At 39.8% G+C, this 27,996-nt stretch overlaps 1 protein-coding gene across 3 annotated transcripts in view; it reads right to left on the minus strand.

Moving 5' to 3' along the window:
* The window catches only part of lama2 (laminin, alpha 2), a 178,323-nt gene that overhangs the window by 98,984 nt on the left and 51,343 nt on the right, over positions 1-27,996 (minus strand). For all 3 annotated transcript variants that reach the window (XM_079344159.1, XM_079344161.1, XM_079344160.1), the window contains exons 7-15: positions 27,859-27,948; positions 25,158-25,275; positions 23,100-23,278; positions 22,926-23,016; positions 21,791-21,848; positions 20,256-20,358; positions 19,902-20,042; positions 15,918-16,082; positions 3,017-3,121 (exon numbers count right to left, since the gene is read on the minus strand). In XM_079344159.1, the coding sequence (XP_079200285.1) occupies positions 3,017-3,121; positions 15,918-16,082; positions 19,902-20,042; positions 20,256-20,358; positions 21,791-21,848; positions 22,926-23,016; positions 23,100-23,278; positions 25,158-25,275; positions 27,859-27,948 (1,050 nt within the window). The remainder of the gene's footprint in view (positions 1-3,016; positions 3,122-15,917; positions 16,083-19,901; positions 20,043-20,255; positions 20,359-21,790; positions 21,849-22,925; positions 23,017-23,099; positions 23,279-25,157; positions 25,276-27,858; positions 27,949-27,996) is intronic.

Genomic DNA, 27,996 nt, shown 5'->3' on the forward strand with positions numbered 1-27,996 from the left:
ATGCCAATAAACCATTAAATATAAACTAACTGTAAGAGAGGAGACGGGTGCAGGGATAACCAGACAGAGAGCAGCAGCAGGATATAGACAGATTCAGAGATAAAGACAGAAATAAAAATAGGAACATAAATACCATACAAAGCTCTCATGAAGATTCAGGTATGCATCATATTCACTGATTTTAGAGTAAGATTTGCACTTTTCTATTTATTTCTTATTCTGAAGAAATCCGATGAAATCACCAAAATGAATACCATTGCATTAGTGTGTCTGTCAATATCAATACACAACATCAATACACAATATATACACAATATATTCTCGTGAAGGACGCTTTTTGTGACGCTTTTTGCATCACATGAAGAAAACTTCCAGGCAAAGAAAAACAAATTGTTCTCGTCTCAGGGCAAAATGAGGGTTGGATTCACGACCATTCAACACTACTACCATGTTTCTAATGATACACAGCTTCATGTAAATGGGTGAAGTATCCCTTTAAATCTGTGTGGTTATGTGAGAGCATGTTTCTTCGGGTTGCAAGATCATTTTGGAGGAAAATGTTGCACAAACGCTCTTATTCCGCTCAGTGGTCCGAGCAGCTCATATGCTGAGGCCAAAGTCCTCTTTGCACTGGTCACAGGTTCAACTCCTGATCATGAAGCCATTTGGTGCATGTCATCCATAACTCTCTCTCCCCATATTTCCCATCACTATCTGTCATATTCAATAAAGGCCGGAATAATAATCTTTAAAAAAGAATTATGAAGACAATTAACTTTTTTGTTTATTGCAGACTGAGAAACTTGTCATGAAAGACTTGGTAATTAAACTGTTTTTTGGGGTTTTTTCTTACTCTGCTGATTTAAAAGGCTGATAGAGTGGGTGGGTTTATGACAAAGACAGGGAGAATGATAAACAAAGCCAACCAGACAAACAAAGACACAGAGATTATTTTGTATTCAGATCCACACAAAGTTACAACAAAGACAAAAGTGTCTTCATGCGTTTCACAACAAACAGTATCACAACTGGTGACACAAAACGAGACACGAGCTGAAAGAGAAACGGCGAAGAGGAAGAAAGGCGTCTGACAGTGTGTGTAGGTGGCTCATTATCGTCATCATCTGGCCGGGCTTTTTGTTGACAAGCAGACTGGCACTCGTCTTCCTCTCCTCCTCCACCCCCCCCCCAGTCTGTCCATCTCTGTGACATGTCTTTAAATAACACACGCTCGCTGCTCTCTGTCCATCACTCTGTTACTCTTTTATTTTTTTGCTCTCTTCACTTTTTCACACTTTTCTTCTTTCCTTTTTTCTTCAGCTGTTTCTTTACTTCTTCCTTCATCTCTTAGATTTCTTACTTTCCAATTTTTTCTACGTCCTCTGTTTATTCCCTTCATCTAAATCGACTTTCCCGATCTCCAAGCTAAGCTACCTCTTTTTTATTTTTCCTCATTCCAACGTTCTTTTGTGTTCTTTCCTCCACTTACTTTTCACAGATTTTCATCCTATGTGTATTTCCTCCTTTCCTTGCTTCCTTCATTCCCACCCTATCGCCCCTATTTCCTTGTCTTTCTTCCTCTTCATTTCTTCTTTCCTATATGACTCTGGTGCTACGTTCTTAAAATGTCCTTGCTTCTCAATTATTTCTTTATTTTATTTTATTTTCTTACTCAGTCCAATATCTTGGTTTCCACCTATAGTTTCAACCTACAGTCCATGTTGTTCCCTTTTCTTCTTCCTTCCTGTTTTGTCTTTCTTTCGTTCTTTCAACATTATCGTACTTCTGTCTATTTTTCCGTATGTTTTTTCTTCTTCTTCCTGTTTTCTTCTTGTTTCCTCCTCCCTCATGATTTCTCCTTTCCTTCCCACGTTGCGACCCTGCTTTCTTCCTTTCCTTCCATCCTTTCTGCGACCTTCTCTTGTCTCCTTCTTCTTCATTCCTCCTTATAGTCGTACCTTTCTTTCTGCCTTGGCATTTGATTGATTTTTTCATTCATTATTCCATCTCGTCTTTGTTGCTTGACATTCTATACTCATCATTCCTCTATTCTTGTTTTTAATCTCTGCATTTCATTTCACATTACTTCAAGGCAAGAAACTGAATCTCTTGATACACAAGTATTTCTTATAAAATAAATATTTGTTAAATACTCCGAGATTTCATTTCTAGTAGGTGAAACTAGATTATATACTGTCTAAGTACTTTTCTGTTCGTGCCTGAGGACTGAATTCTGCACAGAATATTTTTACAGCTACAGTGTTTGGTTCAAAGTTGTGTGTATGAAATAAAAACATTTGGCACAGCTTTGAACATGCAGAAACACACACTATCCACACACACACACACACACACACACACACACACACACACACACACACACACACACACACGCACACACACACCTACACACACACACACACACACACACACACACACACACACAGTTCTTTGGTGATATAGGAGGTATAAACAGTTAACTAATAGTGTTGCTGCTTTGCTTATTGCTGCCATACATCATATCACAACCTGCTCATTATAAAGACAAGAGAGAAAGGGGAGGAGGGACTCTCCATCTGCATTTTTTATTGCTAAGGTCAGCACTTCTGTGCAAGCTGGAGCTTTTGTGTGTGTGCATGTACATGTTGGAGTGTGTGTGTGTGTGTGTGTGTGTGTGTGTGTGTGTGTGTGTCTTTTTGGCAACTTTTATTTGGAACTTTACTGGTGAATAAGTCAGTGAGACAATAAATGTAATGCTGCAGACACAAAGACATGAACAAGCCCACATTTACACAAGTTTTAAATTGGGTTTCGCCAGGTTGGGACCATCTCCACCCACACAAAACAAACATGTTTGTCTCAAGTGTTAGAGACACTCCTGATCAATGTTGCAGACCAACATGCTGAAAATGAAGCTTTTTTCAGGACGTTTTTTCTGCCAAGTGCCTCTTACGAATTACTCAGTGCAATGTAAGACTGAAATAAAACACATCTTCGTGCACCTTTATAAACATACCTCTATGATCAGGTCGGGTTCTGAGGTGACTCTGATGAGTCTTTGTTCTTGTTGGTCTGTAGAATAAGACACCGAGTAGACCACACTCCCTCCGTAGGCTGTGAGCTGAGAAAACAGACAAAAGACAACAGGTTTATATTTAATCCAAACTACAGCCCAAGTTCATATTCATATTCCTTCCTTTATCAGAATCGATGGTCTTGCTTCAGATAAATGTGTGTCAATATCAACGTCACCCAGCACACCAACAGGGGGCACTTGGAGACAGAGACACAAAGTAAATAAAGAAAAATTAAAGTTAGAACAACAGAAGTGTTTCGGAAGAGGAAGTGACATGGAAAGCTGAGTTCGATGGTATTTCCAGCCGTTTTTAACCCCAAAAAGTTTTTCAGCAAAGCTTTTAAATGAGTAAGTCCACATTGGATTTTTTTTTGTGTTGAACACAGGTGATGCTATAACCTGTTCCTGCCTATGGTATCACACTAGTGAAATAATCTACAGCTGAAACTTTGACTGAATATTTCATATTCTTGAAATTTATTTCCATTAAAGTGGTGCAGAAAATATAGTCTACATGCATCACAACAAGAAAAGAGGAACCAGTTTTTTAAGCCAACATAAATAATAGCACAATATATTACACAGGCCCGCGTCATAGTGCAATTCTTAAACAGTGCTGTAAAGAAGCTCAGTCGTCATTATGCATTAATACTGTGTCATATGCGTGTCCCAGTCTGTGATTTCACATTGCCTTACGGTGCTGCAGAAATGCAAGAGAGCACCGGAAGATGAGAGCTTCACACACACACACACACACACACACACACACACACACACAAAGTCAGAAATGCACACACACACACACACACACACACACACACACACACACACAAAGAGCTGCCCTGCCGATCCCGTCACGCCTCTTTTACTGCCTCTAAAGACGGTACACAGGGGAATGACTTATTCCCCCCATTAAGCCTCCATGACGTTCATGTCGCGCATTGAAACTGAGGTTTGAATCGAGCTAACATGGACAATCAACAGCCACATATTGGAAGCAAATTTGCAACAAGGATGACCAATATAGTGTAAAGACCAAAGACCAAATGATGCATTTGTATCCTGTTGGATGAATCCTTGTTAAATGAACTTCTGGAATGTTCAACATACTGGTAGATAAATATCTTGAATGCAAAACACAACTTGGAACTTTTAAAACATGGCAACTACAAGAACAGAAGTTCTGACTTTCAGTTCTAGCTTCATTTAAAAGTGCAGAATATAAAAAATATCTTTCCCTCTGGACACACACAAAATCAAGCCCAAATGCTTTCAAGTGTGAACTTCAAATACTTGTCAAAATGATCTATTGAATCATTAGTTAGCTTATGAAATTCTTCATAACACCTTCAGAATAACATGTATCTTAGCAACAGCACTACTTTACAACTTTTTCAATACAAGACAACACAACAAAGATGTGCTTCAACTTCTGATGAAGCTCTATAGAAATAATAAAAAAACAAAACAATAAAAGGTGTTCAAAAAGTAAGAGAATGAAGAATATGCCAGAATCTTTGTTGCCTTGTGTTTCTGTCGGGTTTCTGTCGAGTCCACAGAATGAGCTTTAGGAGCAGAAACGCAGCGTCGGCATGATCCTGAAATTTATTATTCTGCTCCAACCTGAACAGTAATGGGTGGGAGAGCGAGATAATAATGCCAACCATAAAAACTGAGAGAGGGGGACACTGAGGAAGAGGGGGAGAAATAGAGACAGAGGGAGGCAGAGTGAGGGTGTAAGAGGTGAGCTTAATGCCTCTATAAACCTCTTCCATTCTACATCATTACTCTCAGTTCTTAAAGCACGAGGAGGAATCAGCCATTTCACAGCTGACTGACAACACACACACACACACACACACACACACCAGCAGGCATGGAGGTGTACGTTTTATTGACTAACACTTATTCTCTCTCTCTAACCCCATTTGCTGATTTGGACTTCAGAGGACAGTAAAATCATAGTTTAAACCCACATTACACAGCCTGCGAATGTCAAAGACTTTGCTGTTCAACCTCCCGTCAACATCCTCTCATCTGCACTCTAATCCAGACAGACGAAACACAAGCAGCTCTGCATTCTTATCACATTCCCTAAGGAGATAAAAAACGATGTCAGGCTTTGAAAAACTCCACCCTTTTTCACCAGGTGATCACTAATAGAGTCCGTATACTGCTGGGCAACTCACGTACGGTGGAGTTGTACAGCTTCCTAAAGTATTTCTTTTGAACATGTTTCACAGGATTGAAAGAAGTAAATGAAAACCTTCACAGCAACGCTTTGTAGCAGAAAGTAGCTGTATTCTTTCCCATTTTGTGATACTCTCACATCATTGGGGTCCTGGGCACCATGTTGGGAATTGTTGATGTACAGTTTTCTTTTATCCTTGTCACCACTCAGTCATCTGCAGAATGTGTGTGTTCTTGACAACTCTTTCCTGCACGGATGATTCCATGTCCTCTTCGCACACCTCAATTTAGCAATTCGCTTCCTTGAAAATGATTTGCATTTCTCAGAAAACTCTGTGATGCCATCCACCCAACCTGGAGAACAATCATAGCCTTTGTCAAGACAACCTGATAACATGTGTCTCCTCTGTTGGGAGGGGGAGGAAACAAAACACAGGAGATAGAAAAGACCAACAGAAGAGCACAGTGGGGGAGCAAAATTATGGGAAAGCAGAGGGGTATTATGGGGAGTGGAACTGAATGGACACTAAACACTCACAGCTACAATAGACATCAGCCGGATCCCAGGAGAGCTCCATAAGCCTGTTATTAACTCTATTAGTGGACAGAATAAGAGGCATAATCCTTGCTGTTAAAACCCTAATCAAGAACATGGCACAATTCATTAAACTAAACCTCTTGTAATAGTCTTGAGAGTGTTTGTTTGCACAGGCTATATAATTCACAAATATGTCAAAATGTCCTTTGTTTTCACAACCTGTCATCTTCTCATTTGTAGATCTTTATGGAAGCAGATAAAAGAGAGGTTGGTAATTTGTACTAGCATGATTTTGAAAATAACATTCCCTCACTGTTCCCTCAAAAGCCACGCCCCTCATTTACATGCACAAGCGCCATTGGTCCAGAAGCAAACCTGATTTGAGTGTGAGCTTGTGTATGCGTGGGAACAGAGTGGCGTGATTGGTTTATTGAAATGGTACCTGGTGGTGGACGTTGGTCGAAGTTTGAACAGGCTTATAACTGCGGCAGATGAAAGGATTTTTGTCAGTTCTTTTTCAAAGCGCATGAGTTATTAATTTCTGTCAGGACCTAAAGACAATTTACAACCAAAGTCTAAAAAGTGAATCTGGAGGAAATTACCAACCCTGAATTTAAACACACATTGTCATGCTCCACATTTTCATCTATTTAAAATCTGGACAACAGCTTCATGACATTTAAAAGCAAAACTTCAAATTGTTGAGAGGAAACATATAACTATGAACCTAAAACATTTTTTTTTTAAAAACCTCTTCACAGAACCAGAAATGTCCATGTTGGCATCATCTTTGCTGTTGCTGTTAATCAGTTAGAGTGGCTAGTGTACACAAGTCAGCACAAAGAGAGGCATAGGATACGCAAATGAAAATCAGGCGAGGAGGCAGAAAGAAAGTAAGAGTGAGAAACAAGAAACAAGAAATGTGATAAAGTGCAGATGAACAATAAGAGACAAAGTCAAGAACAATGAACAAGTGAGAGGGAGGAGGGTAAACAAGTGAAGTAAAGTTATGAGATTGAGTTGAGCTAAGGAGTGGGTTTGTCAGAGGTGTGAAGATGAGTCACCATCGACCTAAGTCCTCCTCCAGGATTCCTACCAGAGACCTGATATAATAATATGACATTTCCAAACTTTATATAACAAAGTTGGAGCGTTTAATGACCAACAAGTGTCGGTGAACTTTGGTTTAATCACTGTTGTTCTTTAAAAAAAGGCCAGCTTTCTGTTAACAGTTGGACCTTTTGTGGAGAACGACCTAACAAAACCGTATTTCTGTTCTGAGTTGCACGTTTCCAGCAGTCTATTTTTGCCACATAATCACACTGACTTAAAGAAGAACCTACCAAAAAATCCAAGCCGCGACACTCACGGCTACCAACCCACTTTTTTTTTAAGCCCACTTCAAAAAAACAAACCCTTTAACCATATCTATATCTTTTTTAGTTTAAGTGTATAAAAATACCAACATGTTCTGCAGATTCGGGGCACAGTATCGTGATGCATGTAAGCACTGACGCTGAATGCATTTAACATCATCACTGACTTCTCGGCACTTTTCAATTTAGTTTTTAATGTAACACAAGGGAACAGAAATATAAGACATCAGCACTGTTTGTAGGTGTGCAGGAACTAGAATGAAAAACTTTAAGTATTTTAAGGAGTTAGCGGCTGTTCAATCAACATAAGCTATTAGTATTCAATTTTCTTTTCTGCCAACCATATCTTAGTGTCTTCAGAGAAATGTATTTGCCAATCTGCATTCTTACACAGCATTTGTTGGAGTACAAAAGCAAACAGTGACAACTGACAGTCGCTTCAGGAGATTGGGAAGGGAGCAAAGGAAATCATCCTTCAGGAAATGAAAACCAGATTGTCACAAAAGCTTCAGAAAACAAACTCCCCTAAAGTGACACACACACACACACACACACACACACACCAGCAGATGTGCAGGCAGACACAAAAACACACGCACCTGGGTCACCTTCTGATGCCTGTGGTTGTTCGCAATTGGTATTGGGACTTTTCCCTCTGTTTATCTCCCGGTTACATAAACATACACACAGATCATTGTTGTTCTTAGCAGTAGGGTTAGATTGGCTCCAGATGGACTAAGAGACTGAAGAATGCTGAAGAGCTTAAGAAAGTCAATTTAACAAAACCAAAGAAACAGAAACAAAAGTCCAATATATTTGTATCAGCACTGGATCCCTTCTGAACAGGGTTCTGTTTGGATCTATTTCTTTTCACCTCATTAAACAGTTACTTGGTACTGTTAGCTATGGTTGGAGACAAAAGCGCAATATTCCTAAAGAAACCTCGATTAAGGATGAGAAACTGTGCGCACCTTGGGTAAAGACAGCATGGGTCAAACAACATGGTTTTGTAAATTTGGACAATTAGCTCTGATCTTAGTTGCAGAATGTTTAAATAATTTTCCTAAGTGCTTTTTATTTCAGCTGCATTATGTAAAAAATGTCCTCTAAGTGTTTCATACAGTCTTAGGTTTCTATGTATGTCGGCCGGTCACACAAGTGTTCTGTTTATTTCTGTTTACCCTCATGTTTCATGTCTTGTGTTTGTGTTTTACTTTTTGTTTGCTGATTACCTGATGTGTCTCGCCTGCCTTGTTCTGACCTTCTTTTTGCCTACCGTTTTGGATTTGTTGCCTGGATTGTTTTTGGATTATCGCGTACCGAACCCCTGCTTGAGTAAACGGATTTGAAACTTTCTTTGCCTATGAGTCGTGCGCTTCGGTCTCCTGAATCTGGTCATGACACTGCCAAAGCAAAACTCAAAAGGTCCAAAGTCTTAACTATCCATTTGAAAAGTTATTTGTAACAATGGAATCTCTAAAAAAAATGTATTATATATTATTCAATAATCTGAAAATACAAACTGCTTTGGTTGGTTAGAAAAAAAGTGGTGATTATCTTCCATGTTGCATTGCTGTATGTTTACAGTTGCCCAGAACCATGAACCAAAGACCGGCTTCAGAGTTTTTTTTTTGCACACAATGTTCCCAGCCTGTTGATTTCCATACACTTATGGAAGGAGAATGGTGGTGAGGGGAATACAGGGAGCGGGTATCAGTTGTTTGCAATCTAAATCCTGTCTCTAGATGCCACTGCACCTAAACACAACTCCCTCAGAATGTCCTTGAAATACTTATTTTGATGTTTCCTTTTTAATGGATATTGATTGGGATTTAAAGCAGCCATAGTGTTGTAGTACTCTGAGAATATTTAAACGTTAATCTTGCCTTTGCAAAATCTGCAAGAATTCTAAGTCAAAGAGAACTTAGAGAAATTGGCTAACTAGCCAGCTAGCTCAAACAGAATTTATAGTCATGGTGTAGGAACCTTTTAGAAAATATGTAAACGCCCAGAGTGCAGGATTAGTGAGAATTAGTGTGACTTACAGTCTCACAGTATCTTTTTGGAATAGAAACAAAATGACTTTTTTTGCATTTATAACAAGAAACTGGAGTCAAGTTAAAGTTGTATACAAAAAAATGTATAAATATACTGAAAAATGTATTTTGCAGTTTTCAAAGCTAGGGGAATGTTTATGCAGCTGGGAGAGGGTCCTGCTTTCATGCTGTCGAGGTGGAGGTACTTGGACTTGATGTATGCAGAAGAGCCCAGAGCAGAGGGGGCTTTCTTGTTTTATTTGTACTTTTTTTTTTTTTGCTTTTAGTGTTGCTTTGTCAGGGGTCACTCTCGGGGTAAATTTAGTTTTCAGTTGGCGTTTTACAGACATCATGGGGTTGGCTCTGAGATGAACTCGAAGGTTAGGGGCCACCACTTCACTGCCTCAATGGGGTCTGGGCTGAAATGGGTTGGGGGCTAATGATGCTCTTGATTAGGCTCAAAACAATTTATACAGTTTTCACCATGAATTTATTTAAACTGACATGTTTAAATGTTTTGTACTTAAAAAATTGGTAAATGTTTGGGGCTACAGATTTTTCTGCCTACATTGAATAAGAAATATAACCATAAAACAGGCTTTCACTCAAACTATTACATTTCAAACTGACTTTTTACAGGCCATTCTTTTATTTACTGCAAAAAACCCCCCCCAAAAAACAGAAACTCATCCTTATCTGTGCTATTTGTAAAACGGAAGGAAGTGCTGTCGTTGTATTTTTTGAGGTGGTGTGTGCAGGACTATGACATGATAATTATAACTGCGGGTGGCAGAGTAGAGATGCTCGGATGCACTGTAACTCAGTGAGCACATTTCATTCTGAAAATGACTAAGAGCAGCTCACTCATTCTCTTCCAGCCTCTTAGAGTTCATCAATTATTGTTCTGTACTCCCACGGCTCGCTGACTCCTCAAAGTCAACTCCAGCAGCAGCAAACTTCAAGTCACAAACAATGGCAATGTTATGCCCAACATTCAAAACAGGAAGAGAACATGCAATTCTGAGGCTGGGGTGAGACTCACACAACAATAATGAGTATCTTAGCATCTACATAAAGTTAAAAAAAGGGTACATGCTATTTGTTAATGTGGACAGACTGACTTCTTGAAAAATGAGAGAGAATGCCAGACTGCTGGGAGAGATGATCACATATGGTGTCTTTCTAGTAATAACAACCAGTTGTAATGATTTCCATTTTTTCTTGGCAATGAGATTACTGTGTTGCGCTTTCCACACACTTTCCAGGAACACAAATGAATGTGACACTAAATTACTTGGTTGATGAAAACTGGAACAAATCCACTGTGATTGATGTGAAACGACTTTTCCAGCATGGTAAGTAAAAAAAAAAAAAAAAAAGGAGAAGAGGGAGGTGAGAGAAGAAAGTGTGAAAATGGGAGGGGAAATCCATCTCGTGAAATCAGCACCAGATTAGAAGTGGCACTGTACACAAACTCCTCTACACACACATAAGTCACAGCTCAGCGGAAGGTAAAAGCTGATGTTCCTCCTGTAGAAAAAAAAGAACATTTTCCCACAAAGACTTTTACAGAAACACCTTCAAGACAGATTTCATTCATCAAAGCTTTGAGGTGCCAACCTCTATAAACTGAGGTGAAACTGGAGCATTTTTTTCCTGCCTCAGGATTGCACCTGTAGAAGTTTTTTTCCTTTTAACTGATTATTGTTTTCTATCACTTTTTCTTTAAAGGAAAACGTTTAAAGACAGGAAAATGAAAAATAGTTTGAGAAGTGGGGAGAAAAAAAAATGCACAGGCAGAGTTAGAGAGCGAGTCAGGATAGAATGAAACAAAAAAATCAGTTGTTTGTTTGTTTGTTTGCGTCTGTCAAGTTCCAACATATTTCCAGCTCTTTCATCAGCTGTCAGAAAAAAAAAAGTGTTCAATCTTTTTTCTCTCCATCTCTGTCACTCTGTTAATTTTGTTTTCGCATTTTGTCTGCTTCATCTGAGAAAACGTTAGTAAATCTTGGGCCAGAATGGATATAAGGAGGTTAGCATCTGGCTGTCCTAATTGTTGAAAAGGTGCTGATGGAAGATGTTTTTTTGGATATTAAACATTGCGTCAGAGCAGTGTACTGAATGACAATTCCTAAAAAGGGTCTTGTAATAATACACTGGTAAGAGCTCCAGAAAATCTAAAAACTTGACCATTAGCTAAGATCCTAACTTGACTCCTGTGATTCATTCTCTGATTTCTATTCAAGGTCAGCCAAACAACTTGTTTACATTGTCGTTCATAAAGTTAATTTTTGGGATGCAAAAGTTAATTGTGAGGCAGATAAAAATCAATTCAAAGGTGCCAAGGTTCATATCAGCACTCAGAAAAATGAATCACAATAATATTGCCTCACCAGCTGTAGAGCAGAAGCGGTCAGTTGTAACAAGCAGCTGTGAAGCCAAACCACATTAACAAGGAGCTTTGTAGCCCCGATCACCCAAACGAGTGTAAGAGCCAAAGAGATGACAAGGTGCATCGGTGTTTTCATGAAAAATTATCTTTTTCAGTCATTATGTATTTAGTCTCATTTTGTAAAAGAGAATCATATCGTGAACCCAGTAGTGTGAGAATCATTAAATCCCTAGTTAATTTGCCAGCACAATTGGCTTTATCTAAGTCCAAGCTGGGCAGCTTGTTAAAGTAGTACATGTTTCTGTATGTCACATGACATAGAAACCTGATTACAGTCGATTGAATTCAAACACTTGTTTCATAGTATGAGTAAAAAGGCAAATCCAATTGCACCAACCTTCTCACTTTTATCTCAATTTCCAATTTCCAAATCCCAATACCAACTCCCTGATTCTAGGGGAGCAACGTACTTTAACAATATGGTGTGTTGTTGGTACTACAAGAAGTATCGTAATGGCTAAGTGATGGCTGCAGGACGGAGTGACTGGACATTATAAACCACATCCCTTTATCCAGTGCCGTCTACTCCCTTGGCTTCACCACATCCACTCAGGCAGAAGCAAAGGTTTGCGCTGTGAGTGAAATGAATAACACATTTAGTTTTTCAAAGATTACATTTTGTCTTTATTGGAAAGGAGGGTGGATAGAACAAAACCAAGGAGTGAGAGTGGGGAATGACACAGAAAGGAGCCACAGGCCGGACTTGAACCCAGGCTGCTGGCTTGAGAACTATAGCCTTCATCTATGAGTCGCGACCTATCTGCTAGGCCATTTGATCCCACACGTAACACATTTTGTGATGATAGACTTTCCCAGCTAAAGCCTGAGCTGGACGACCAATTTTAAAGGCTCGGCTGAAGTAAGTTTAGATTCCACAGATTGAGTTTGGAAAAAGTGTCTGCCTCCCACAGATTCACAAATCAGAAGCGTCAAAAAAAGAAAACCGTACGACTGAATAATACTAAACTCTTGAACATTAAGAGTTTATATTTGACTACATGTTGAGCCCAGATTATGAGCACTGATTTGAAAACCTGCAAGAATCCAAACAAATCTGAAAACGTAGTATACGTTTGTGAGAGCAAAGGCTATCCTCTTGATTAAGCAGGCTCTGGACCAACACAGGCTGATTAAAAAACAACAACCAATAAACATCAAAGGAAAGCCCTTCTGAACCAATGAGCATCCACTCAGTGCAACAACGGGCCAATGAGCATCATCGACATTAATGACACGGGTCACACGAGAGAATCATAAACACAACACAGACACATGTATACTCTTATACATACATCTACTGCTTTCTTTTCATTACACACACAGCCTGTCACTTCTAATGATACGCGCTAACATGACGGAGCAAAGTGTGTGTGTGTGTGTGTGTGTGTGTGTGTGTGTGTGCATGGAGTAGTTGCAAGTCACATAGCATCTATCTCTGTAACATGATCAGAGATTGAAGCAAAGAATCGCTTTTTTATACAGCGCTTGCACACTGCTTCAAGCCATCACACACACATGCGGGCACACACACACACACACACACACACACACACACACACACACACACACACACACTGGTAATTTGTTTGTTTCCCATGTTTGGAGGCATTCGGTTCTGCTCCGCTGTCCCTAATGCCTCCAAAACACATCATTATCTGACTTATATAGGCCTCGGAGTGTGTGTGTGTGTGTGTGTGTGTGTGTGTTTGTGTGTTTGTGCGAATGAGAATATGTTTTTCTGTGTGTGTGTGTGTGTGTGTGTGCATGTGTGCGTGTTTGTGTATGTGTGCACTAAGAGAAAAACAGTTGATTATCGAGTTCAACAGGCGAAACACTGTTTACCCTGAGAGACACAAAGAAGGAGGGAGAGACACGGAGCGAGAGAGAGAAGAAGAGCTCAGAGGGAGTGAGGGGAGGTGATTCAGGAACAGGGAGGTGAAAAATGGGAGTCCTGGAGAGATGGAGGGAGAGTTAGAGGAGCAAGCCGGTGAAAAGGAGCAGGGACAGAGGGGACAGAGGGGTGGTTGGAGGGAGGGAAGTTTCAGACAAAGAAGTGAGATGACAAGCCAGGCCTGCAGGACATAAAGTAATGAAATTCTGTGCTATATTCCTCTAAGCCATGACACCCAGACTAACATCACAGTGGCTCTGTTGTTGTAGCAGGGCAACAACTCTACTTCACAAACATGGACTGCAGCTATTTGCCAGCTGGAGTGATAAAGTCTAATCGTGGCCACAGAAGAGATAAAAAAAAAACAACAAAAAAACGGCGACATGAATTCAAACGGTCGACATTTGCAGGATGGAGAAGTACGGCTGGGAGGGAGGTGAACACGCAGCATCACACGTTCTCAGCAGACTTAGAGCCAGGGGATGTACTTTTAGATCATAAACTAGATGTGTTTATATATTCAAGGCTGTGCTAATGATGTAGCCTCACACCAGCTTTTACATATTGCCTGTTAGCTTTATCATCATTACAGTATGAAATGGTTAGAGATGCTAATGTCGTTATGCTAACAGTCAGCGAGCAGCAATCTGAAAGTCAAACAACAGTCGGATCACATAATAGACAGCAGTTTAACTTTGAGCTATGGCAGCGTTATCATATTGGAACAACAGGATATAATACTGCGCAATGAAGGCCACAATGTCGAGGCGGTTTTAACCTTGAGTGGTGTGATTGTTGGTGCAACGCTAAGGAATGAGAAAAAAAAAAAAAAAAAAGCTGCAAAAAAGTTTTCCTTCCGGCAACAAGGACACCAAAAGCAGAGACGCTGTGGGTGCTGCACCCTCATGAATAAGGCATAATAAGATCAATCAGCTAATAGAAACATACTCTTTGTTTTTATTTAAACTGGTATACTTGCTGTAGATTACGTGTTTGGATATGATGTGACTGATTAGTTTGATGTCTTTTCTTACAATTAAAGGTGCACTATGTAGATTTGTGACATTTGAAAGCTGGAGAAGTGAAACAATTTTGTGCTACATTTTCTGAAGTAAATACATAAACTGTATTCAAAGGGGGGAAAAAATGGGTCCTTGGAACACTTTATGGAGCTTTATGGAAAGTAAAGCCAAAGTCTGCACAGTGTGAACCTGCTGATTGAGCTGCCGGTTCTCATGTGTCTTTCATATACGAGGAACTCATCAGTGGCTTCATCTTTGTGCATATGTTTTCACTTTCTCAACATCTACAGAAGTTTTCATTCTTACATTCTGTTTTGTTTCGCAACATGTTTTACATACATATAAGTATAGTGTTGTCCTGTTAAACATTTCAAAATGAGGGGAAAATGCTGCTATCAAACATACAAAATAAATAATCTTGGCCATTGAGATACATAAGTGCAAAATTATGAAGTGTGAAGCAACGAGTACAATGTTTTGTTGACTTTCTTACTTCCTCTCATCATCTCCAAACATGACTCTGAAACCCAGTCTCCACCTCTCCGGTATTTGGGAGCAGTTTAGGTTTGAAAAATGATTCAAAAGTACTGGAAATAAGTTCATGTGTACGTGAATATTAAACCCGACCATTTAAATACAATTGCGAGAGAAGTACAGTGATACACCAGAGCCCTGGGAACATATTTCAATCTCATGCCATCCAGTTAGCAGTTTCCAAAAAATATTGCAGTTGTTTGGGAAGATTCTAAGGTACTATCTGTGTTCAGTCAGCATGAGAGAGCTGTTATTCAACTCTGCTGAACTTTTGATGCAGCTGCTTGCGTACTGTGAGGTAATGTGTTCTATCACATTACTGTGATTTTGTTGGGTCCTGAATTCAAAGATTGTCATTATTCAGCATTTTTGGAGCAATATCCACTTAAGTTAAGTGAAGAAGGGGAAATGAAGTTCTGTTTGATAACAGGCAAGCATTATTGCAGTGTTTGACAATTTCTATTCCACAGTTTTTTAAAGATTTATGTATGGGCTTTATATACCTCTATCTAGAGACAGGATAGGGAGAGAGAGACAGGAGAGAGAGAGAGAGAGAGAGAGAGAGAGAGAGAGAGAGAGAGAGAGAGAGAGAGAGAGAGAGAGAGAGAGAGAGAGAGAATGGGGAACAACACAAGGGAAAGGAGCCACAGTTCAGATTCAAACTTGAGCCACCTGTCTGGAGGACCAATTCCCCCGCGACATAGTCTCCATTCCACAGTTTGAAGAAATGTAGGCTAGGATTTGATTTCAGAGTGTAAAAACAGTTAACATTAACACAGAGAGCCGCGTGTCTGAATCTAACCTTGTTCCCCATGTACATTCCAGGTGCGTTCCAGTAGTAGGCGGAGCCGAGATCATTCACGACGTCGGAGTGTCGGACACTCAGATAGGGAGGAGTCTGTCTGTGAACAGACCACACTCTTCCTCCGGTATCACCAACCAGGTGCCAACCTGTCAGGCTCGACTCCTACAAGACAAGATACAGAGGGACCAGTTTAACTTTCAGCTTCCTTCACTCAGAAAAGATTCTTTTACTCAAATATTTCTAAACAAAAACATTTTTTACATGCACCTTTTTCAAATTTTAAACCTGATATTTTAACACTTAATCTTAGAAAACAACACAAAACACTAAGGTTTCAGAAGTGCACAAGGATTAGGATAAAGCTTCTTGATTTAAATAGAAGGATAATGCAGAGGCGCTTTAAACCTGTATTCTTTCTGATTGCCAGCAGGGGGCAAACACTTATTTACTGAGTTTATGTTGGAACGTGTATGTTTCTAGTCGTCTTTATTACAGCATGATGTTCATTTTCTCAAACTCCGATTCCATCGAAGGGGAAATAAGTGGTTCAGATCGAAATGTGTTGCACAGCTGTGTTTTTCTCACGGAGAAGTATAGCCAGTAGTTCTGCATTTTGTTTCTCTACAGTTTCCATTGAATGAAGCCCTCTTATTTCACTATTGACAACGAGTTGGCAACGACCAAAGAGCTGAGCTCAAGGCTCCAAAAACAAAATCCAGTCACGATGGTTACATCCACTTCTTATATACAGTCGAAGGGAGAAAGTTAGCTTTACTTCTAACTTTGTATGTTCAGTTTATAACAACACTGCAAGTGCTCACTGCAAGAGAAATAAAAAGAAAATAAATAATTGTGTACAGTATCTTTGAACAGGTTTATTTCGTGCATCGCCATTTGCCTGATGAGTCGAAAAACTAAATTTTTGATGACAATAATGCGTCTTTTGAATTGCTCAAGTCAAACGGTTTTCATTCTTTAAAAGTGTAGTCAAGTCACTCCAAACCAAACTGACTGTCCTGCTCAAACACTTAATTATTTCTGCCTATTACTTAAGTTGTACTCACTGTCAGAAGATCAGCAGCATCTGACAGGTAACATATTAAAGCAAGTCCCCTGTCATGATCAATAAAGATAGTTCATCATTTGACTTGCTCCACTATTATTGTCCAGCTGTTGGATATGCTTTACTGCTACACAACAAACAGGCTGTGTTAGTAGATGTGTCCCTGTGCTGTCCACATTGCTCCTGTTCTATAACTCAATGTGGCATCTCATTGTGTGTGCACTTTGTGTATCCAAAATCTATCTGATGATTGGGCTCCCTGAGGCGTATTGCACTCCCTGCTGAATCCCACAATGCAGTGTGGGTCCACTGAGCAGCAGCCTCAGGAACGTGCAGAGCCTTTTCTGCCACTTAAGTGAATCAACATTTAAACAATAAATGATCCCCATGCCAGAACGTGTCAGTAACAGAAAGGAGAGAAGTGCCACTTTCTCAGAGTGAAAGTTCTTGAAGTAATAGACCTTTATTTTCTGAATCGAGTCAGTGTAATAGACTTTGAAACATTAAGACAATCTATATAAGGAAACAGTCACCCCCCCCCCAAAAAAAGAAAATAAATAAATAAAATAAAATAAAAAAGTGGGTTTAATGATGTGCTTTCTAAGGAAAAACAAACTAGCAAAATAATCTCAGATTTTAGATTACAGAGAATACTCTCTTAAACTAAAACCTGTAAAAAAAATAATTAAATGGTTTATGGGAAACTATATGTAGGCAACATGGACATAAAACACCTCAAGCCTCTGCCTTTGGTATCTTGTATCACTCAGCTAGGCCCGCCCACCAAATGACACGCTAATACTTGCAAACCAACTGTTGTCTCCATCTTTTTTGTGCTCTACTTTTCAGAAAATGGGAGATAAAAAACAGGCCAGTTTGAAGATTTTCCCTTTGTGACATCACAAACAATCAATCAACAAGCCTTTGATAGTTTTAGTGGCTGGAATGAAAAACTTTGTAATGTTTTCTGTCCCCCTGTATGAATTGAGAAGTTGCATCAACCAAAGTGTAAAACTCAAGCTGTGATTTAAGGTTTTGTAAATCTGTCACATGTCAGGCAGGAAGTCTTGCAGCTGACACCTGGAGAGTTTTTTTTTTTCCTCCCTAGGATCGTGTGTTTCAGTGTGTGTGAGAAAGACAGACAGCCACACACACATCTGTCGTTGCAATTAACCTGACCTTGGATTCCCCTTTCGAGCACACACAGACACACACATACACACACACACACACACACACACACACACACACACACACACACACACACACACACACACACACACACACACACAGTAAAACAGACACACATACACACGCACACTATCAGTGTCTAAATCAGAGCTGTCATCCTGTCAGCGTCTCCTCTCCCCTCTCCTCCCTCCCCTCCTGTCAGTCAAAAACTGTTTTCCTCTTTTCACCTCTCTCCTCCATCTTACCTCTTGTCTTGTCCTCTCCCTCCTTCTCTCCCCTCCTGTCCTCTCACCTTCCCCTTTCTCCCCTTCTGTTTTTTACCCCCTTATTTTGTCTGCGCCCCTCATTCTTTTTTTAACCTCAAGCATTGTCCAAGACATGTCATACGTATTTCCACTTATTATCCTACTGACACTCACTATTGTTCACTGATATAGCAGTGACTTTAATTTAAAGAAATACAGATCATTCAGATGATCAATATTTATTTATCTACTTATTTTTTTGTGAGGATTTTCCTGAGCTTCAAAGTTATTTACCAAACATTTTTTTCTGCCATCTGTGAAACCTCTTTGTGTAATCAGAGAAATGTGTTCTTTTTTCATGCATGAAAGAAAAGAGATCCGATCATGCATTATGGTAATCAGTCATTTGTATTGATAATCAAGGCTCAATAACTGTATTAGGAGCTTAATAGAACCAGGTTTTGATCCCCATCCCTTCTGTAACTATTACATAAAAAAGCTTTGCGACGTGGAGTCTTCTTGCAGAGGAAGATTACAAATATTGTCCAACCGCTAACACGCTAACATGCAGAAAACACGCCAACATGACACAATCAGTAAAACTCTTTTTCAGTCAGTCATCAATCAGGTAGCCTTAGCGCGCAAGCTAATAAAGATTAAATGAAGAAACATATTTCGATCAGACACAACAGCCTCATTGCTAAAAGTGAAAAACTTTATAGGCCTACAATACAATAAGGACATGTGGAAGTGTTCAGCTCAGAACAGGTAAAAGTGGCTAAAAGTCGTGAAAGCTGCTACTGTTCTGGGCCTTCCAGGTCTCAATTTCTTCAAAGGTCAACACTGTCAAGGCTGTTTGATACATTGGTCAATAAGTGTTTTAGGACCCCAGGGATTTTGTAAAGTTTGAGAGACGGGAGAGGACATCATCCTTTTTTGCCATTGCTGGTTTGCTAGCCAGCCGTGTTCAACAGCGCCCTATAATTAAAGCATCACTTTTTTTATAGAGGCTTTGCCCTCATCGTTATTTAACTATGATCAGCAGAAATTTAAAGTGAGAGTTAACCTGAAACTGGCAGACAGAACAAGAGGACAGACACTGGAATGGGTAGTGGTGGATTATATACAGTATATCACTAACTGGGTTTATGGTCTCTGGTGACTTTTTGTATACGGTAGCCTGTAACTGTAACTCCACTTCTTCAATCTGCATTGCATGATAATATTATGATTCCAGTATTCATTAAGCTGAAGACCTCCAATGTTGGTAGACAACATCCCCTGGTGATCATTTAACTAAATGATGCCCCCTTCCAGCCAACTTAAAGCTGCAACTTTGAACATTGTATGTCCCCCACCAGGTTAAGAGTCCGTTTACAAGATGATCGGTCCAGGTTGACGGCCAGCTATGTCCAAAAAAATGTTTTACATATCACTAAACCTGATAAGCTGACAAAGTTAAAGTATTGTAACAGTTCCTACATTCTGATAGGTCCATGTGGAGGCAGTGCACTGGCTGGACACGCCCATACAGGAGCACTTTTCACAACCACGTCGATTTTCACCCTGGAGATTGTAGAATCCAAGTTTACAGCGGTCACAATTTTCTCCTTCAACGTTTTCCTGCAGGAGGCAGAAACATACAGAGAATGATGGAGGGAAAAAGAGAAGAAAGAAGAAGCAAAGTTTATGGTCTGCCCTCGAACTGACGTTACGAGCAGGAGTCATGTTATTGCAGTGTTAATGTGCTGAAGATAATGATGACGGGGCTACAAAGGTTAGCTTAAAGTACTTCTCATTATTTGTGCACATTGAAGTGTGCGAGTGTGTGTGTACCTTGCACAGGCAGGGTGTTATGCACGGGTCAGCGTTGGTGCTTCCTTCCACACTGCAGTTACAGCGCTGGCAGGATGGGAAGCCCATATAACCCACTGCACACCTGCAGACAAACAAGTTTAATAAGGATTATAAAGATGGAAGGGAAGAGAAGTAGAGAGGCCGTCAAATCAGCAGAAGATCACAGGGTCAATTCGACCTACAAATACTACTTCAATTCTAATCCAAGTGTATATTTGGACCAGGATGGACCTTTATAAAACAGATTATGTGCATTTATTTACAATCGCAAGTATTAATGAAGATGTAGGCAGGCATGCTTGATTTCTTTTACAATCTGTAGTCTGGCATATTAAGAGACTACACTGAAATTTGGCTGAAAGGATTCATTATAAATTCTGTTTCTGTTTTATTTCTAAAAGCAATTTTTTGTGCATACTTTGTGGATATGAGTAGATCCATATGTTTTGCCCTTCATTGTCATTGGTCCACTTTTACAAAACCTTTTCAGGAACTGTTTTTTGTTTTTTGCAAATGAAACCATTAAATTGCACGTGTATGTATTTTATTATTTTGGCTTTTTTATGCCTCTATCCAGAGGAAAGACAGTGGACAGAAACCAAGTAGAGAGAGAATGGGGAGCGACATACAGAGCCACAGACGGGACCCGAACCCCAAAACCGGGCCACCCGCCCACGTCACTCCATCATCTTGTGATCGACCTGTGTATTCAGTGTTAATTTTACAACTTTCAAATCCTTTTAACTTAGGTCGTACAGATGATAGGGGTATGAGTATTTCAGAGGCCCTTCAAACTGAAATAACTTGCAAAATACAAAGTACGAATCAATGCATTTACTACAAAACTCTATTACAGCATTCATAGGGTTAAACGCATTTAGAGATTAGATGAATACAACACTCACACTGGCCTGTTTTGAGGGCTTTGTCAAAGGCTTGATGTAATACATTTCTCTACCATGTTTGGTTTAGATTAGCTGTTTTAGACTTGAATGGTTCCAACAGGAACATTTCAGTGAAACAGGACAAAACAATAATTAATAATTAGAGCAATATGAACAAATCAGTGATTAACAATCACTGGATTAAAAGATGAAGCACTTTGTTGTCAGATGTAAAGCTCAGACAGAAATCTTTTGTATTTCTTCTCTTTTTTTGTTCTATTGATTAACAGGTTGTAGTTTTAACCTTTAGACCTCCCTTGATTGTTTCAGGTCTATTGGAGATAAAACAAGATGTTATGAAAGCAAACAAATCTAATTGCAGTCGGGGAAGAACAGCTAATAAAAATAGCAATGTCACAGCATTCAAACAAAGGCTATTTATTCAGCGACTTCGTTTCATTAGGTACAAAGCTCAGTGGGAAGGTGATCATTAATAGCATCAAAGATCTTAATGCAAGCTTTCTGGCAATTTCCAAACACTAATTGAAAGAGACAGCAGCTGAAAGGTTCTGTTCACCTGTCACTATGTGTCTCTGTCTATTTCTATGTGTATGTGTGTCTGTGTATCACCTGTCACATCGCAGACCCCCAAAACCCTCCTTACACCGGCATGACCCTGCTGGCTGGCCTGTCAATCAAAAACACACACACACACACACACACACACACACACACACAAAGACACACACATGTATTTTTTTTAAAAACCAGCAGTGAGTGAAACAGAGCGGGTATCTCTTTTTTAAGTGACTGAACCAGAAATAGATCCGTTTTCTAGACGTAAAAAACAGTCAAAGTACAAAGAGGAGTAAAATTATCTCTCGTATAAATAGTGCGTCTGTTCTGTCAAAGACGCTTTTTAATAACAGAAGCTTCTATAAACGCAGATGAACTGAACTAACCCCAAGCCCACAGGAAATCAAACAGAATCGATGAAATGCTGGAGTTACTGAAGTATCACAGGAAAATTAATTAAAATGTAGACTATGTTGGCTTTCACTGAAAACCTCTGTATTTATGTCTACTGAGAGATGGGAATCATTTAAATTCCTATTAAATATCCAGAAATGGTGATAGACTGAGGCTGAATCAAAATGTCAACAATTCTGCACTCCTGCAGACTCTTGGACTGGGTCCAGAGAAGTGTGCGAGTTGCCCATCAGACTGTATAGAAGAAGCAGAGTTTGACACTGAGATTAGAACACATAAGGCAAGATCTTAAATCATCTTTTTTTCTAATGGCGAGAAGGAGGGGGGGGGGTTCTTTTTTAGGTGTCACAACTCTAGAAATAGGCAAAAAGGGCTTTTTAATCTGAGGTCTAATGGGGCTTACATGGCTTGAATTTCCCTCGGGATCAATAAAGTATCTATCTATCTATCTATCTATCTATCTATCATGGCTTTTGGAACTAGCCTCAAATGGACACTTGAGGAACTGCAGTACTTTGCACCTACCGCTTGATCTTTGAAAATCAGAGATTTGTGTTTAATGGATAAGTAAATATGAGATGAATTGGGACGTTATACTGTATATCCACTTCTTTTATAAGGGTTCATCAAGTTTACAGGAATATCTTAAAGGACTTCTTCCAGTGGCCAGCAGGCTTAGCACAAGAACAGAAGCTCAGCCCAGAAGTCCAGAAAATCCACACCTGGATTCAGCAATGAAAACAGACGGAAAGAGGAAACATTATACTTGGCGTACCTTGGCTTGAATCTGCAAAACATGACTCGCTGATCGAACCCTGTGTGTCACATGAGCAGGGGAGGCACGGGTCCTCCTCCTCAGGGCTCACCTGGACAGGTAGCAGAGGCAAACAACTTATATAGTGAATAAAAAAAAATATTAATGATGGGCACGCATGAACATGCAACATACCCCATCAGGTCTGTAGAATCCAGCAGCGCATGTTTGACAGTTGATTCCAGCGGTGTTGTCACGGCAACCAATGCAGACACCGCCTCCTTTTTTCTGACCGTGGATGTCCAGGCTGAGTGAAAGGTCTGCTACTGTCTGATTAAAGTAGCACTCCTCTGCCTTCCCATGGCAGTTACACTCTGAAAACACACACACACACACACACACACACACACACACACACACACACACACACACACACACACACACACACACACACACACACACACACACACACACACACACACACACACACACACACACACACACACACACACACACAAACACAAGTTAGTGTATTGTTGTTTTCTAAGATTGTTGAGTCCTTCGTGCTCGATACCGAGAAAGAAAGAGGTCCCATTCATTATCGATTTTCATTCCAGGAGTTTTCATAAACATAAACCCCTTTTTTTAAAGAACACAACAGAAGGTTTAAACACTGATGTCTAGAGCATCATCTCCATTATCCAGAGATAAACAGTGGTTCTTCCACTTCTTTTTGCTTGCTCTCTAACTGAATGTAGGACTCGGCAGGACAGTAATCAGCACAGTTTATTACTGGCTGAGAATTCCATTTAACAAGAGGACATCATTATTATGAATTGCCGTTAAGGTTACAGGCCTCTTTTATTCTAATTCTAACTCTGAGGCAAGACTTTTCCAGAAGTCGTCCACATTACATTGACCAAGATAGTATTTTTCAAGATGACATCACATCACAGCAAAGCTGGACAGGGCTGAACTTTGTTTTGACAGCGACCCTAAGTGGATCTTTAAAAGTGGATGAGGAAGATGCAGTTTTTCATACAGGACATTTGTCTGGCTGGCAAGAAGAGGAAGGCGGCAGTGAAGCTTCTGGTTCCTCTGTGCTACTGCTGTGTGTAATGGCTTTTCTTTTTAACTTGGAATCTTTGTCAAGGAATATGAGAATCTTTATAAGAAAAAGTGAGTTTTTCTGGTAGATAATATTGGTGAGAATCAGAGTGTCGCGTTAGCTCAATGGGTATCGGCTGCAGGATCGATATGCTACTGCAACTCTTTAAAGCGGTTTTTGCAGTATGCAGTTAATCGCACCTACCTGATGGCAGCGGTTACAGGCAATAAAAAAATACACTGAATCAATGAATCTTGTCACTGATGCTCTACTTTGCTTCTGTAGATGATAAGGGGCAGCAGGATTCATTTCAGTTTGTTCCATAACTAACTTAAAACTCCCCACAGGAGCTTTAATGACCCTTATCTAGGTCTGGTCCCAGAGTTAGCACTTCTGACCTGTAAATCAGGGCTCTGCTTCTGGACCGTGCTGCCTTGTGCTGCTTTGTTTTAATTAAGCTCCAATTCAGTCACTACTTGTCCACAATTAGATCCCTTTGTAAGTTATTTTGAACCAGATGAATTATGCCACAGCATCTCCGACTTCAAACTCTACAACAATGGCTTATTTGGCGTTGGTCTCATGCGGAGATTTTCTTTTTCTACTGTGGCAGTCAGGACCTTAAACTCCTCCTCCTGTTACTCCTGTTGTGTCAGTGTCAGGAGAAGGAAGGCCGTTAAGATCTACCTGTTAGAGGGTGCAGTCTGTGTGAAATAAAATGAAGATTACATGTTGTAACACCGGTTTTATGATGACAAGTGGACGCCTCTAACCTCTTCGCTCTGATGCCACACAGATTATGAAGGTCAATGGATGCAAAGGTGAACTGATGGCTTTATGGAGTCTTATATCAAAGAGTGATTTAAATTGGCTGACAGGAACATACATTTTAGTGCACTGCCTCACAGTTTTATTTTACTTTTAAGTTCATGCAGACTTTAGGTGGACGATTGAAAGAGCATTTGGTTTCCTGGTACGTATGCTACATAAAAGCAATTCATATTTTTTCCAAGACTACCACAGAAACTAAAAACAAGATTCAAAGATTTGAAAAATCTGGTAAATAAAATTATGATCATATTTGTTGTGGCCGTTCAGTATTTCTGTGTGATTCACGTGTGTTATTTGTGTTGTGTTTTTCTTACTCTCACAGATATGTCGAATGTTGAAGGTTCCCGCCATCCAGGCCTGTTGGTGGTAACCAGGGCAACACCGATCACAGCTCTCGCCGCATGTGTTGTGTTCACATTCACAGCTAAATTTCTACACACACAGGGATTCAGACAAAGTAAAAAAGAAAACACGTATTATTGTTGAAGAAGGTTCACAGATTTGTCAATTAAACCCACATTAGGATCAGTTTTTAGACAAAAAGATATCAACAAGAACGCTACACAGGATGACACTATGGCTCATCTGTTGGTTTGAATTATGGCACAGCAACGTTTTTTGCACAAGTGTGGAAAGAAAGAAAATAAATCATTCTCAAAAGTCTGTTTCATACAGTTTACAGGTCACACTGTATTCTTAACAACATGCTAGTTTTCTTCATGAATTCAATGAAATTACATCAAAGACTGTATTCATGGATGAAGTCATTGTGACGTCACCCATGTGTTACTGCAGGGGCTCCGAGGCTCACTGGCAGCAGCCGACGTGCTGTAAATACGGTGTCAGCTGACTTTTAGTCAACATTATGACGGGCCGTGAGTTGGAGCTGACAAACTGTTACATCGCGACCACCTGTAAGTCACGTCAGCTATGCATGTCGTTCATATAATCAACACGGAAGGATTTAAGAAAAATCTACTTTTTTTTTGTTTTGTCCTCCTGCATGAGCTTAATTTTTCAACCCTGGAGGTTACCGCTTGAATTACCTAGATTATCTAACTTACAGAGAATCAATATGCAGCTTCTTTGGATATCGTCCTGCTCACCCTGTCTGCGTTCAACTGTGCAATAACAACTAAATCACTTACATAAATAAAAGCTTTATAATGATGGTGTGTGTGTGTGTGTGTGTGTGTGTGTGTGTGTGTGTGTGTGTGTGTGTGTGTGTGTGTGTGTGGACTGCACCAACAGTTAATTATTAATATATATGAACTATTGGGAGCTTATCAAACAACAATCTATTCACAGGAGAGCCGACTGCAGCAATAGAACTCAGTTCACTTCCCAGACTGTCAGTCGGTAGCAAATGGGTTCACGATTACTCTCCCAGGAGAGAAACAAATAGAAAACTAAACACCGTCAAAGCAGAATGAATAGGGAAAATTGCCAACTCTGAGGCTCAGTTATTCAATTTCTGACTTTCTGTAAATGGGCTGATGTGGAGAGGGTGCCAGATTTAACTGCGAGGAGAGCAGCACAATGGCAGAGCTGAGGCCAAGTTTCAGATTTGTTGGCACGTCTTGATTTGCCCCTTTTATCTGAGACACAGCGCTACAGCTCTGGCTCCAGGCTGCCTTTGTACTGAGCATGCATCTGAACAAATGTTGTGTACGCGGTCATCAACAAATCGTCTCATGGGTCTCCACCTGGTTCTGCTTTTCTGAACGCCTGCCCAGGACTTCACTGAACGGATGGATGAACTTGTATGAAAGTTAAGGAGCTAAATGTGTCTTGGATCAGTGGGTTGAATGAAATTTGTCGTAAAACCAGGAAAATAAACGATATGCAGATGAAAATGGGTTTTACTGTGCTTAGACCATGTAGTTTATTTAAAAGTCATAATAAACTACCTTCACAGAAAAAAACATTTATTAATGCATAAAATGAAATATAATATCATTATCTTCCTGTATCAAACAAATCCACCGATGTAGGTCTTATGTTTGAGTGACTAAAACAAGCTCTGGTTTATGAACCTTTTTTTGTATTATTTGCTACGAACTTTAGGAAATTAATGTTAAGTATAGCAGTGGCTTAAAGTTACTTGAAACGTATTCATGATAAATACTTCAGAGCACATGATGTTCAGTGTCTTGTATTTAGGTCTATGAATGCGTTGTGAAGTGTTGCTACAGGAAAATATATTTTTTTTTATCTTAACATTTACTTGTTTAACTTTAATTTACCTTTTTTTTTTTTTGTTCAGTTTTTGAATTTCTCATTTGGCTCGGGACATGCACTCTAACAACTATGCTACGAGAGCAACATGGGCTACATGTTAATATGGACAGTGCCATGTTAAGCCAGTTTGGAATCCTAGAGCAAACAGAGTGAAAAAAAAATCTAAAACTGTTATCATTTGCTCTGAAAGAAGAAACATTATGGTGAATTTGTCTCTTTATACTATTTGAAGAACCTATTTCATATGTTTTGTTGAAAAAGGAGGTAAAGAAAAGAAAACTGGAGCTCGTTCTACATCAGTGACATCACATATTGTCAATGACATCATCACCGAGGGACAAGACACCAGTGTCACATCTGAGCTGATCTTCGTGGTTTAGCCTCGGGACATGTAAAGGACAAAAGAGTCTGAAACCCTGTGCGTGCGTGCGTGCGTGCGTGCGTGCGTGCGTGCGTGTGTGTGTGTGTGCGCGCGCGTGTGTGTATGTGCGTGTGTGCAAGTGAGTGAGACAGAGAAAGCTCAGGTGTCTGGTATCAAACACTTGACTGTTTGAAGTGACATTTGAGACAACGCTTCACTGCGTCACCTGTGTCCCCTGCACACACACAAGCACACACACGCACACACTCTCACACACACAGAAAGTTTGATGAAAAAGCAGTGGATAAAAGTTGATGCCTGAGGGTGTTCTTTGCTTCTGTTAACAGAATAAAACAGCTCTGTTACCTCAGCTGTATTGTAAAGTGAATGAAGAGAAATCAAGTTTTTTTTACCTTTGTTTCAGTGTTGAGAGGACAGGCTTTGGCATGGCCATAGCAGATACACATCCCGCCCACAGAGATGTCTTTTATGGAATAGTAGTACTGAGAAGAGAAAAATAATCATGAGTATGACAGTGTTAATGAGCAGTT

The sequence above is a fragment of the Symphodus melops genome (genome assembly GCF_947650265.1).
Source record: "Symphodus melops genome assembly, chromosome: 1".
Taxonomy (NCBI): domain Eukaryota; kingdom Metazoa; phylum Chordata; class Actinopteri; order Labriformes; family Labridae; genus Symphodus; species Symphodus melops.